The sequence below is a fragment of the Myxine glutinosa genome, chromosome 4, assembly GCF_964187855.1.
Source record: "Myxine glutinosa chromosome 4, kmMyxGlut1.1, whole genome shotgun sequence".
In the NCBI taxonomy this organism is placed as follows: domain Eukaryota; kingdom Metazoa; phylum Chordata; class Myxini; order Myxiniformes; family Myxinidae; genus Myxine; species Myxine glutinosa.
In genome coordinates, this window is record NC_136264.1 from 7,147,268 (window position 1) to 7,162,511 (window position 15,244).

The 15,244-nt window shown below is 44.9% G+C and overlaps 1 protein-coding gene across 1 annotated transcript in view; it reads left to right on the forward strand.

Annotated features, from left to right (window-relative positions):
• The window catches only part of LOC137424370 (rho guanine nucleotide exchange factor 17), a 375,708-nt gene that overhangs the window by 195,721 nt on the left and 164,743 nt on the right, over positions 1-15,244 (forward strand). The window contains exons 11-14 of the mRNA XM_078775397.1: positions 1,778-1,988; positions 5,541-5,614; positions 5,736-5,911; positions 9,440-9,708. Coding sequence (XP_078631523.1) covers positions 1,778-1,988; positions 5,541-5,614; positions 5,736-5,911; positions 9,440-9,708 — 730 coding nt within the window. The remainder of the gene's footprint in view (positions 1-1,777; positions 1,989-5,540; positions 5,615-5,735; positions 5,912-9,439; positions 9,709-15,244) is intronic.

Consider the following 15,244-nt stretch of genomic DNA (forward strand, 5'->3'; position numbering starts at 1 on the left):
TGACGACGCACCATCGCATAAGCTCCCCTGAACTTCCTTCCAGGTGAGCTAAAAAATAAACTTTCTTACCTAATGTATTACTCAAAAATACATATGAAAGAAAAACAAGGCAATGCCAATTGAATTGTCAGTACCCAAAATATATTGCCTAAATGTATCAGAAAGAGCTGGTTGTACTGTAGTTAAATAGGAGGAACTCAAATGGTGATGTTATGTGAACTTAGATGCTGTATACAATTGACTTTATACCAGTAATCGTTGGAGTGATGAGAGTGTGAAAAAATAATCGAAAACCTGAAGGTTTATTTCAAAGAAATACCTGGAAATATCACAACAAATGAACCACAACTAACTATGGGACTATGATAAAATACTTAAAAGAGCCTTTGGAGTAGTTACTATGATAAAGAACATCTGAAAGTGTTCCTTTGCTTAATCTCTAAAAGAGCACATCTTGGTCCTCAAAACCAACAACAACAAAAAAGAAGAAACTATAACAATGCGACTGTGTCGCCAATGTGCCTCCGCATAGTCCCAAAACGGGTAGATGCCATCACTCTGTATATGTATGGGTAGGGGGATCACGTTTGTGAAGTTTCATGTTGATCGGATGAGGTTCGTTTTCAATCCAAGATGGCTGCCGAACCACGTGCCGTACGACATCATCATTTTCAAACTATATGCAACAGTGCTGTTAGATTATATTTGTAAAATTTCGCATCGATAGGGTGAGCGGTTTCAGAGATATAATTATATAATATTTTCCTTCAATTCAATATGGCTGCCAAACCATGTGACCTATGATGTCATAAATTTAATATTTCAATACAAATGGGTCATCGATCATGTGCATGCAATTTCAGATTTTTAGGATAAGGAATTCGATTAAAACATTTTTGGCTGGTATACCACTTCACCTATGATATCATTATCATGCTTTTGTTCCCCGTTGGGAGTACTCTCGATGTGCCAAGTTTCAAATTTTTCCATTCAGAAGTTTCCGAGAAATCATTTTTTAATTATTTGCTTTTAATCCAAGATGGCGGCCATACCACGTGACATATGACGTCACATTTATCATAAAACACATTCTGCATGGGTGTCACTCCTACCCTGAAAGTTTTGTCTCAATCGGACATATGGTTGCTGAGATAAACGAGGTTTAGCCCGTACGGACGGACGGACGGACAACCTGAAAACATAATGCCTCCGGCGACTTCGTCGGCAGAGGCATAAAAAACAAAATGTCGAAGCCCCCGTGGCTTTAGTAATTTTGCTGTATGGAATGGAAGGCCGTGAGTCAGCCATCTTGGGTCGGATTAAAAAACGAAATCTTCTGCATTTGTATACTCTCGTGTACTGTGCTTGTGCCACGTTTAAACAAAATCGGTCCATGCATGTTGTAAAATGGTTGGGGACACGTTTGAGTAACAAAATGGTCGCCAGTCGGCCATATTCGATCGCATCACGAAACAAAATGATGTGCATATGAACACCATCATGTCTTGTTGTTGTGCTAAGTATGAACAAAATCGGTTCGCACATCTCCGGATATGGTTGCGGACGCACGTATGCACAAGACACAATCCATAAGCCTCCATTTTGGACAACGTCCAACGGGGGCTAATAAAGTTTGAGCCATGCAAAGGTCTCATGACACCTTATTACATCCACCTAAGAAAATTGACAACCAATTTTATGATTAGAGCAATGACAAAATTGTTTGTTCAAAGTTTGCAATGTTTCCAAAGTAGTTTATCATTCACCCTTCCTCCAGGCTTTGCTGGATGCTGTCCACGAGCTCCAGCAGGCCGTGGTCCAGGACCTTGACCGACTCGCCTCACCCAACAACCCAGTGTTCAACCCCACACGCCTTGCACTACTGCCTGGTTCATCTACGGCACATGATCTCATGACATTTGAATTTCCTACTTCGGAGAGCTGTGGCAGTTTCAAGCAACTGCTGCAGGAGACGCAAGCGGCATTGGGTGAGTGATCAATGGCAACTTAAGACAGATGAAGAGACGTTAAGAAAAAATTATTGATTAATCGTGAAATGACCATGAGGTAACTAAATGAAGCAGATGAGTCGAAAAATAAATTAAGGATGTGATTACAAACAAGAACTACATGGTATTCATAGAATACTTACCCTGCACAGTCAACTTAGCGTGAGGCAACTCTTCTGTTTTTGAACATTGTTTTTCTTTGATCCAATATGGCTGCCAGACCACGTACGCGATGACATCATAAATTTATATTCTCTAATATAATTGTTGCATAGATCATGCCCAATACATTTCAAACTGATCAAACCAAGCGTTGTCCCTGTCGAATTATGACGTCATAATTATGGCACCAATGGTGTCATCATTAACAACACCTATTCCCCATATGGAGTTCTTTACAATGAGCCATGTTTTAATTTTTTCCATGCTGTGGGTTTGGAGATATAGAGGTGCAACATTTTCTGGTTTTTCCAAGATGGCACCTGTACCACATGACCTATGATGTCATGATTATCATTAAAATATTCTAAAGGAGGAGGCACTCCTATGGTGAAAATTTCGTGTCCATCAGACCAACAGTTGCTGAATTTTTTAAAATAATGATCGGATTGATAAGTGTTGTATTTTTCGAATTATGACGTCATAACGAAGGCACCGATGACATCATCATTAACATATCTTATTCCCCATGGGGAGTCGGTGACAATGAGCCAGGTCTCAATTTTGTTCCATGGAGTGGTTTCAGAGATATAGAGGTGCGAAGTTTTTCCAAGATGGCGCCTGTACCATGTGACCTATGACATCATAATAATCTTTAAAATACTGTACAGGAGGAGGCGCTCCTATGGTGAAAATGTTATGTCAATCGGACCAACAGTTGCCGAGAAAATGATTTTTTTAAATGCAGACACGGCACACATACGCGCCTGAATGCTTCACCCCGCTTTTCGCTTCGCGAGCGCAGGGTAATGACTGCACTAGAGTTACAACTTGCGACAAAATGTAACGGGCCAATTGGGAAACGTGCAGTTAAAGCACTCTTAAAAGATGAACACTGAGATTGGGAAGCACGCAGTTAAAGCACTCTTAAAAGATGAACACTGAGATTGGGAAACACGCAGTTAAAGCGCTCTTAAAAGATGAACACTGAGATTGGGAAACACGCAGTTAAAGCGCTCTTAAAAGATGAACACTGAGATTGGGAAACACGCAGTTAAAGCGCTCTTAAAAGATGAACATTGAGATTGGGAAACACGCAGTGAAAGCGCTCTTAAAAGATGAACACTGAGATTGGGAAACACACAGTTAAAGTGCTCTTAAAAGATGAACACAGATTGGGAAACGCGCAGTTAAAGCGTTCTTAAAAGATGAACACCGAGATTGGGAAACACACAGCTAAATTGCTCTTAAAAGATGAACACTGAGATTGGGAAACACGCAGTTAAAGCGCTCTTAAAATATGAACACCGAGATTGGGAAAAGTGCAGTTAGTGCGCTCTTAAAGAGGAATACCGAGATTGGGAAATGCGAAGTTAAAACACTTTTAAAAGATGAACACCGAGATTGGGAAAAGTGCAGTTAGGGCGCTCTTAAAGAGGAATACCGAGATTGGGAAATGCGCAGTTAAATCTAGGGGAGTGAGGCAGGTAGGGAGAGCTGTTAATAGTGTGTCAGAGATTGCAGAATAGTTAGGAGAAAGGGAAAGATGACGAGGACAAAAGGTTTGATGGTGATGGGATGCGGCACAGTGAGGGGTTGTTTGAGGTGAGGCAGAGCAAAGTAGAAGGTTGGAGGAGGTGGAGGTATGAGATGGAAGGGAGAGGAAGTGGGGAGGGGGCAGCTTTGAGGAGGAGGCTAGACAACACGCAGAGGGGAGAATGGGAGAAAGATGGTAGGGGGGGGGGGGAGATTAGAAGGGGAGGGGTGAGGGGGAATTTTGAAGGGGAGGGGGGAGATTTGAAAGGGAGGGGTGAGTGTGGAGATTTGAAGGGGAGAGGTGAGATTACAAGGGGAGTGGTGAGGGGGGAGTTTAGGAGGGGAGGGGCGAGGGGAGAGTTTAGGAGGGGTGGAATGAAGGTGAGTTTAGAGAATGTCGAAAGGAAGAACTGTAAGAGATTGAATGTTTTTTTGAAATGGAATGAATTAAGGAATTTGGAAAGAGCCTTTTAAATAGGAAGAAAAACAGCACGTTGTAATAAACCACTGAACAAAACACTGCCGGGGAAAGTTTAAACATATTGATATACTACGAGCGTGACTCGAGCGATATACTACGAGTGATTCCTGTCCCATTCACCTTGTGAGAGTAAGATGTTCGGGGGGGCTAGGGGGAGAAAAGAAAATTTAAAAAAAGGAATACAAAGAAGGAAAGAACTTAAGTTTCCAAAATACTGACGGGGGTGAGGGAGCCTAGAGGGAGCCTAGAGGGATCCTAGAGGGACCAGGCCGCACACGCGGCACGAACAAAAAAACGATTAATTACACTCAAGTTTGCACGAATTACAAACCAAAACCTAACTAGAAACACAGTAACACATACACAGTAAAATAAACTGGAAATTTGACAAAGACATGAATGGGAAAAATACTTAAACTTTGATAATGTGGAGAGCTCGAAGGACGCTTCCTAGCCGGAGGAACCGGAAGCGGAAGTGAGATTAAAAAGAAGATTGAGATTAAAAGGAGTGGAGATTCCTCCCGCGATTAAAAGACAAAAAGATTAGAAGAAGTGAGATTAAAAGATTAAAAAGAAGCGTTATTAAAAAGATTACCTTGACACCTGTCATCCATGTCACCCTCCACCACGGTTATATCAGAAGGAGCCGATTCCTCACACGGTTACAGATTAGTTAACCCTATTTTGTGCCGTTCAAAAATTAGGGAGGTGCATTCCATGCGTGCTGATGGGCCTGATTAAACCTTACTAATAATTTTTATGCGAAATGTGATTAGATATTTTGAGGTCCCTCATCAGGAGTAACACTCAACCCAAACAAAGCTAATGGAAATCTGATGCAACAAACCCGGGTGGTGTATCATCAGCAGAGGCTTACAGGCCTGACGTCATAGGCCCATCAGAAAACCAAGGTGGTGGCCGTATTATTTTGTCTGAGTGCCGTGGTGGATGGACTCAAGCGACAAATGTGAATGGGGTCAGGCAGCCGTCCGACCAATGGGTGCACGTTTGAAAAATCGTCTCCCAACAACAACAAGTACAACAACAGCAATGCCGAGATCTTGTAGACCGGCAACACGCCGCAGGTGAAAAGAGGAGGTGAGTTTGAAGTTGGCCGAGGGAGCTTGAGTATCAGGCAGGTGTCATCGAGTGTTTTGGTGGGATGGAAACTCAGGTCACAAAGTCGATGAAAATAAGTTTAAGCAGAAGAGAAATAGGATACTTGATACTTGGTAAAGTACAATCTTTGCATCTTGCTGAATAAAGATTGTGTTGTTTTTTTTATAGGCCAGACAACGCAATGTCTTTTGAACTTGCAGATCGTGTGCTTAACAACACTTTTCTTGTTATGGCAGGTGAGATATGGCCGTATGTGGAATCACGCTTCCTGAAAGCAATCTCCATAATGAAAACCAGGAGTGGGATGCAGGTATTTGTGTAAACATCAATATTTCTCACCCACATGATGAACTGTGCAATCTCAAATCTTTAAAACACTGAATAAAGAGCATACAATCTTCATGGTCATGTCGTACATCTCCCTCGTGCAGTTCTCATGTGCAACAGTGAGTGCAAGTACTTGTGTGAGGCAGCAGGAGGTGTGGGTCTGCAACAGTGATGGCCTGGTGGGTCAGGTGTGCCTCTTGCGCCTACATCCAGAGCCTATTTTAGAGGCCTGTGTTGCTGTGTGCTCCTCACGTATCCTCTGCATTGCTGCGGTGCCTGGGTATGCAGCGTACAAATGACGCCCCTCTATGATTCTCCATTACACTCAACATGTAATTTTTGACCTTCCCTGAATGGTAATGTGCCGTTCCTGCCCCTGGGTGGGTTTATGGTACACTTGTGAGAGTAACGTACCCTTCCTGTCCCTGGGTGGGTTTATGGTACACTTGTGAGAGTGACATACCGTTCCTGCCCCTGGGTGGGTTTATGGTGCACTTGTGAGAGTAACATACCGTTCCTGCCCCTGGGTGGGTTTATGGTGCACTTGTGAGAGTAACGTACCCTTCCTGTCCCTGGGTGGGTTTATGATGCACTTGTGAGAGTAACGTACCCTTCCTGTCCATGGGTGGGTTTATGGTGCACTTGTGAGAGTAACGTACCCTTCCTGCCCCTGGGTGGGTTTATGGTGCACTTGTGAGAGTAACGTACCCTTCCTGCCCCTGGGTGGGTTTATGGTACACTTGTGAGAGTAACATACCCTTCCTGTCCATGGGTGGGTTTATGGTACACTTGTGAGAGTAACGTACCCTTCCTGTCCCTGGGTGGGTTTATGGTACACTTGTGAGAGTGACATACCGTTCCTGCCCCTGGGTGGGTTTATGGTGCACTTGTGAGAGTAACATACCGTTCCTGCCCCTGGGTGGGTTTATGGTGCACTTGTGAGAGTAACGTACCCTTCCTGTCCCTGGGTGGGTTTATGATGCACTTGTGAGAGTAACGTACCCTTCCTGTCCCTGGGTGGGTTTATGATGCACTTGTGAGAGTAACGTACCCTTCCTGTCCATGGGTGGGTTTATGATGCACTTGTGAGAGTAACGTACCCTTCCTGCCCCTGGGTGGGTTTATGGTGCACTTGTGAGAGTAACATACCGTTCCTGCCCCTGGGTGGGTTTATGGTGCACTTGTGAGAGTAACGTACCCTTCCTGTCCCTGGGTGGGTTTATGGTACACTTGTGAGAGTAACATACCGTTCCTGTCCCTGGTTGAGTTTATGGTACACTTGTGAGAGTAACATACCCTTCCTGTCCATGGGTGGGTTTATGATACACTTGTGAGAGTAACATACCCTTCCTGTCCGTGGGTGGGTTTATGGTGCACTTGTGAGAGTAACATACCGTTCCTGCCCCTGGGTGGGTTTATGATACACTTGTGAGAGTAACATACCGTTCCTGCCCCTGGGTGGGTTTATGGTGCACTTGTGAGAGTAACATACCGTTCCTGCCCCTGGGTGGGTTTATGGTGCACTTGTGAGAGTAACATACCGTTCCTGTCCCTGGTTGAGTTTATGGTACACTTGTGAGAGTAACATACCGTTCCTGCCCCTGGGTGGGTTTATGGTGCACTTGTGAGAGTAACATACCGTTCCTGCCCCTGGGTGGGTTTATGGTGCACTTGTGAGAGTAACATACCGTTCCTGCCCCTGGGTGGGTTTATGGTGCACTTGTGAGAGTAACATACCGTTCCTGTCCCTGGTTGAGTTTATGGTACACTTGTGAGAGTAACATACCCTTCCTGTCCATGGGTGGGTTTATGATACACTTGTGAGAGTAACATACCCTTCCTGTCCGTGGGTGGGTTTATGGTGCACTTGTGAGAGTAACATACCGTTCCTGCCCCTGGGTGGGTTTATGGTGCACTTGTGAGAGTAACATACCGTTCCTGCCCCTGGGTGGGTTTATGGTGCACTTGTGAGAGTAACATACCGTTCCTGTCCCTGGTTGAGTTTATGGTACACTTGTGAGAGTAACATACCGTTCCTGCCCCTGGGTGGGTTTATGGTGCACTTGTGAGAGTAACATACCGTTCCTGCCCCTGGGTGGGTTTATGGTGCACTTGTGAGAGTAACATACCGTTCCTGCCCCTGGGTGGGTTTATGGTGCACTTGTGAGAGTAACATACCGTTCCTGCCCCTGGGTGGGTTTATGGTGCACTTGTGAGAGTAACGTGGCGTTCCTGCCCCTGGGTGGGTTTATGGTACACTTGTGAGTAACATACCGTTCCTGTCCGTGGGTGGGTTTATGATACACTTGTGAGAGTAACATACCCTTCCTGCCCCTGGGTGGGTTTATGGTACACTTGTGAGAGTAACGTACCCTTCCTGCCCCTGGGTGGGTTTATGGTACACTTGTGAGAGTAACGTACCCTTCCTGCCCCTGGGTGGGTTTATGGTACACTTGTGAGAGTAACGTACCCTTCCTGTCCCTGGGTGGGTTTATGATACACTTGTGAGAGTAACATACCGTTCCTGCCCCTGGGTGGGTTTATGGTGCACTTGTGAGAGTAACATACCGTTCCTGCCCCTGGGTGGGTTTATGGTGCACTTGTGAGAGTAACATACCGTTCCTGCCCCTGGGTGGGTTTATGGTGCACTTGTGAGAGTAACATACCGTTCCTGCCCCTGGGTGGGTTTATGGTGCACTTGTGAGAGTAACATACCGTTCCTGCCCCTGGGTGGGTTTATGGTACACTTGTGAGAGTAACATACCGTTCCTGCCCCTGGGTGGGTTTATGGTGCACTTGTGAGAGTAACATACCGTTCCTGCCCCTGGGTGGGTTTATGGTGCACTTGTGAGAGTAACGTGGCGTTCCTGCCCCTGGGTGGGTTTATGGTGCACTTGTGAGAGTAACATACCGTTCCTGCCCCTGGGTGGGTTTATGGTGCACTTGTGAGAGTAACATACCGTTCCTGCCCCTGGGTGGGTTTATGGTACACTTGTGAGTAACATACCGTTCCTGTCCGTGGGTGGGTTTATGATACACTTGTGAGAGTAACATACCCTTCCTGCCCCTGGGTGGGTTTATGGTACACTTGTGAGAGTAACATACCGTTCCTGCCCCTGGGTGGGTTTATGGTGCACTTGTGAGAGTAACATACCGTTCCTGCCCCTGGGTGGGTTTATGGTGCACTTGTGAGAGTAACATACCGTTCCTGCCCCTGGGTGGGTTTATGGTGCACTTGTGAGAGTAACATACCGTTCCTGCCCCTGGGTGGGTTTATGGTACACTTGTGAGAGTAACATACCGTTCCTGCCCCTGGGTGGGTTTATGGTGCACTTGTGAGAGTAACATACCGTTCCTGCCCCTGGGTGGGTTTATGGTACACTTGTGAGAGTAACATACCGTTCCTGCCCCTGGGTGGGTTTATGGTGCACTTGTGAGAGTAACATACCGTTCCTGCCCCTGGGTGGGTTTATGGTACACTTGTGAGAGTAACATACCATTCCTGCCCCTGGGTGAGTTTATGGTACACTTGTGAGAGTAACGTGGCGTTCCTGCCCCTGGGTGGGTTTATGGTACACTTGTGAGTAACATACCGTTCCTGTCCGTGGGTGGGTTTATGATACACTTGTGAGAGTAACATACCCTTCCTGCCCCTGGGTGGGTTTATGGTACACTTGTGAGAGTAACATACCCTTCCTGTCCGTGGGTGGGTTTATGATACACTTGTGAGAGTAACATACCCTTCCTGTCCGTGGGTGGGTTTATGGTTCACTTGTGAGAGTAACATACCCTTCCTTGATACATACAGACTTGATGGGCTCGAGCCAGAGCATCACTTGGCCACAACTGACCCATCGACTCCTCCACAAAATGGACTTTCCGTGTGCACTCGTGAGCATGGAGCAGAGGAGCGAGAAGCTGCTGATCATTTTGCAAGGTCACCAGGTCAAGAACCAAACACAAGACAACCAGGAAGCAGAGTGGAAGGCCTGATCATGTTTGAAAGCGACTCAGACATTGAGGAGGAAACAGCCTGGGGATTGCTCTATGAAGAAGAACCACAGGAAGTCCTTCATGGTCAGTTCTGTTGCTTTGATAGAGCTTTGCAAGTGAACACCAACAGAGATGGTCGTGGTTAGTGCCAAAACATGTTTACTAAGGTTTATAATGCATGGTCGATATCATTTTTGTGCGGCACTGCGGCTACTCTAGTAAAATTCACAATAACCCGTTATAGTGTGTTTTTTTGTTGTTGTTGTTGTTGTTGTATACAAGATCGAGGCTCGTGGAAGAGCGAACATTAATCACACAGAAAGACAAACAGACACATAAAACAAATAACATCGGGAGCGGTAGACAAGATGGGGAGAGAGGGTGAAGGACACAAATTCAACATTTGAGAGCAGGGACCGAGAGACATGGAGACATCGAGAGAACTGTGGGAGGGAGAGGGCTTTGGGGGGGAGGCATGGGACGGGGGGGGGGGGGGGGATGTTGAACATGTGCAGCATATTCGTGCGGGATTACGTAGACAGTGCTTGGTGGATTTTTCACTCCTTATGGCAGAAGCAGAGAGTTGGTATTAATGTTGTTTTAAAGTATTTTGTGCCATAATTTTGCCTGGCATGACCTATTCGGTATTGCTCGAGGATGTAATGGTGTGAGGATCATACCAGCTGGTAATTATCACACGCACACCAAGTGAAAACGCTGCTAAGCGATCGATTCATGTCCGTCCATCCATCTTTGTCCACAAACGTCAGCTTACAGCACATGATCGAGGAACAACTTAATTGAAATTGAATGCTACAATTTCAACACAAATCGGAACATGAATAGAAAGACAAGTTTGCAGTTTTAGTCTTTTGGATGTGAATTTGTCTCGTTCGCGCGTGCGCAGAGAGGAGCGAGATCATCGTTTCACTCCATCGGTCTGGCAATCAAACAAAAGTGACAATCGTTCCAAACAGAAAACTTACTCTTTTTGACCACGTCGTAAACAGGCACAAATAACGAATGTAACGTGTTAGATCGGGTGGTGTAATGGACACATCCTCAACGGTGGTAAATTCTGGAATTTGTTTATTTATACGACTTTTACAATCTTTATTTTATTTTAACTAAATCATATACTTGAACACTGTAGAACACAAATCACCTTATTTGCATTTCCAAACCCCTACTGTGTTGTAGTACCTGGACATGTTCTATGGGGTGGTATATAAGGGTTGTGTACAGAACTGCTTCAATTGCTCGAAACTTCCGGAATTTTTAAACACTTTATTCAAATTGAAGTATAACTTGAACACCATGTGGGGTAACATGTTCTATGAATTATTTAGTTGTATTGGTTTTTACTTCAAAGCATGTGATACATTTCCTCGTCAATTTAGCGGTAAATCAAGCGGCGACAGCTTATTCTAAGTCCTGGATTATGGGATGATTCAGTGTGTTGTTCACGTAAAGAATGGCAGTGAAAAGTTGGTTGGGAAACGAGTCAATAGAGAGTGAGTCATTTGGAGAACAAGGAGAATTGAAGAAGATTATTAACATATTGATAAACTTTTGTTGTGGCCAGTATCGGGTATAGTGGTGAGGGTGGAACGAGCATGGCCACCGGTGAGGGCGGAACGGGTACGTGCGGATGCTAGAAAATATGTAGGCGAGGACTGTGGCAGAGAAGCAGGAGTCGATGGACAGACTGGAGAGGATGATGGGAATGGTTCAGCTGGAGATGATGCTGTGCATTGTGGCGGACTTGAACGTGCATCTGGGGGTACCAGAACTGGGTGAAGAGGAATGTGTTGGCAATCGAATTAAAGACCAAATACTGCATTGGAGTCATCAGGAGGAACCAGAAGAAGTAAAGAGCAAAGATGGAGTCATTATGAGGAACCTGAATAAGTAAAGAGCAAAGATGGAGTCAACCGGAAGAATCTGGATAGGATTCGGGTTTCAGCCACTACTCCTCGACCCACAAACCCATCCAGGCTTTCACTTCACTTTAGAAAGATAGAAATAAAGAAAAAGCAAGAATTAAAAATTAATAAAGAGAAATGTGAAAAAAGTAGGAAGAAATGTGAAAGAAATAAAGAACAAAGATATCGCAAAAGAACCCGGGAAGATAGATTTCAGCAGTTACTCACCAGGCTCAAACGCTGAACAGGTACAATCTACCAGAGGTCCATCAGTGGGGAAGCTCAGTTCACACAGCATCAGGATATGGTACAAACATAATCAAACGGAAGACCAAATACTGCATTGCAGTCATCAGGAGGAACCCAAATAAGTGTAAAGAGCAAATATGGAGTCATCAGGAGGAACCCAAATGAGTGTAAAGAGCAAATATGGAGTCATCAGGAGGAACCCAAATGAGTGTAAAGAGCAAATATGGAGTCATCAGGAGGAGCCTGAATAAGTAAAGAGCAAAGATGGAGTCATCAGGAGGAGCCCAAATGAGTAAAGAGCAAAGGTGGAGTCATCAGGAGGAACCTGTATGGGGAACAGGCAAATTTGTTTGGGGAACAAGGAATAGAGAGGGATGAGAACTGGTGGAGTTGGTATTGTGGAATGGGATGGCAACGGCTGGTTAGTTATTTCAGAAGCGGGATAGCCACAAAATTACTGATATGAGTGGACACAGCATAGAACGGAGTTGGATTTGTTGAAGCAGCTGGTGGAGAAGAGGTGCAAGGTGGACCTGGAGAAGGCCTATGACAATAGCCCGAGAGAGATGGTGATAGTGACACTGAGATGGATGGGAGTGCTAGGAGCAAAAGTTAGCTTTGTTGAAGGGATGTACAAGAGAACAAAAGGAAGAGTTTTGGTTGTTCCTGGGATGTCGGAGGAATTCAGTGTGAACATCGGTTTGAGGCAGGGAAGTGCTCTCAGGCCACTCATGTTTATCATGGTGATGGAGCTGGTAAACAGGAAGGTGAACATTAGGGGCAGTATGGGAAGGATGCTGGATGTGGACGATTTGGCTATTATTGAGGACAGTCAACAGGATATGCAGGAGGTACTGGGGGAGTGGAAGGAGGCATTTGAGAAGCATGGGCTGAAAGTGAGCATGGAGAATACAGAGGTGATGTTGGTCGGGCAGCAGAGAAAATAAATAAATACCAGGTTATATGGGAAGGAGATCAGACAAGGAAATAGGTTTGAGTATCTGAGAGCATTGGGAGGGGTGGGGAACAGTGGCTGTGATGGTAGGTTGGACACAGAGGTGCGGAGGAGGATACAGATGTGTGTCAATGCAAGCTGATTGGTTATTACTTGGGAGACATGATTGGGTCTTGTTATATATATATATATATATATATATATATACAGACTTGGCATTTAATATGGAATATTTTTTTTGTGGGGGTGAACTTACTTTTCAAGATGACTTAGAACCAAAAGTTCATTGGAATTATGTTGAAATTATTCTAGATTTTGTTAATGTGACCTTTAAAAGAAACAAAAACCACATTTGACATTTCGAAGCAAATAAATTGATCCTTGAAAGTGATGCAAACTGATGTCGAACTCAATTCACGGACAGTACTGTGTTAAACTTCTGTACGTTTTCCAGAAGTATCTGTTTATTTTGCACATTAGCCAAAAAAAATTTCAACAAAAGCTAAATGATGACTGGGATTACGGACAGTAAAATTACAGTTCAGTACTTCGTGTAACCCCCACGAGCATTCAGGAGAGCACATACACGTCGAGGCATGCTGTTCACGAGATTTGCCAAGGTTTGGACAGGAATCGCTTGCCTTGCAGTGACAATAGCCTGCTGCAATTCACGCACAGAGGTAGGCTGCTGGTCCAAGTTGTCGATTTGACGCGTTAATTCTGCCCACAAGTTCTCTATCGGATTCATATCCGGGGACATGGCAGGCCACTCCATATGCTCTACACCACGGTCAGCAAGAAAGTGTTGGATCATGCGAGCTTGATGAGGCCGTGCATTGTCATCTTGGAAGACAAAGTTTCCTCGAAAGGCTGCACGAGCAAATGGAAGCAATGTTTCTTCCAGAATGACCCTGTACTTGAACTGGTTCAGGTTTCCATTCAGAACAACCAGGTGAGTTTTGCCCCCTGCATGAAAAGCAGCCCAAACGGTCACCCCACCACATCCAGCTTGGACTCGTGGCACGATACAATCTTCGTTGTGGGCTTCATGCACTTGTCTGCGCACTCGGACGCGGCCATCTTGACGATAGACCAGAAATCTAGACTCGTCACTGAAGGTCAAGTGATTCCAGTGTCCTGGCTGCCATTGACGGTGCTCTCTGGCCCACTGCAATCGGCGCTGGCTGTGTTGTCTGGTCAGGCGTGGATTTCTCAGGGGACGCCTGGCACGATAGCCTGCTTGAACCAGTCGTTGGTTGACTCGCCTTCTGGATACAGGCATATTTGTCAGTTGCTGCCACTCAGCCCTAAGCCGATTAGCTGACTTGGTACGGCCATTGCAGACTACCCGGTTCAGCTGGCGATCATCTCTCCTTATGGTTCTGCGTGGACGTCCTGGCCTCGGTATTGGAGTAGGGACACCCCTCTGAGCATTTCGTTTCAGGATCTTTGACACCTGACCTTGAATGATGCCATACTGCCGAGCAATAGCACGCCGTTTCATGCCAGAATTTCGTAAAGCCACCACTCCATGACAAACAGCATTGTCAAGTTGACGGACCATCTCCATTGGAAGCGGCAATAACTTTTGTAGATGTGCAGCAGTTGTTTTCCACTAATACAGAACGCAACAACCCTTATATACCCGATTGTGAAGCCAATCGTCAAATGTACCTGTCCTTACATTTTGTCACGCCACCTGTGATATAATCCTGTTATTGACTTCTTGCTGCGAAAGACAATCAGTGAGATGGTTCTTTCAACAAAGACATCACCGAAGGGTAAAAGAAACTCACCAGATTGATATACTGAGTTCACAAAGTAAACCCAAGTCAAGAAAGAAAAAAAAATTCCATGTTGAATGCCAAGTCTGTGTATATATATATACAGACTTGGCATTTAGTATGGAATATTTTATTTGTGGGGGTGAACTTACTTTTCAAGATGTCTTAGAACCAAAAGTTCATTGGAATTATGTTGAAATTATTCTAGATTTTGTTAATGTGACCTTTAAAAGAAACAAAAACCACATTTGACATTTCGAAACAAATAAATTGATCCTTGAAAGTGATGTAAACTGATATAGAACACAATTCACGGACAGTACTGTGTTAAACTTCTGTACGTTTTCCAGAAGTATCTCTTTATTTTGCACATTAGCCAAAAATTTTTTTAACAAAAACAAAAGTTAAATTACGACTGGGATTACGGACAGTAGAATTACAGTTCAGTACTTCGTGTAACCCCCACGAGCATTCAGGAGAGCATGTACACGTTGAGGCATGCTGTTCACGAGATTTTCCAAGGTTTGGACAGGAATCGCTTGCCATGCAGTGACAATAGCCTGCTGCAATTCACGCGCAGAGGTCGGCTGCTGGTCCAAGTGGTCGATTTGACGCGTTAATTCTGCCCACAAGTTCTCTATCGGATTCATATCCGGGGACTTGGCAGGCCACTCCATATGCTCTACACCACGGTCAGCAAGAAAGTG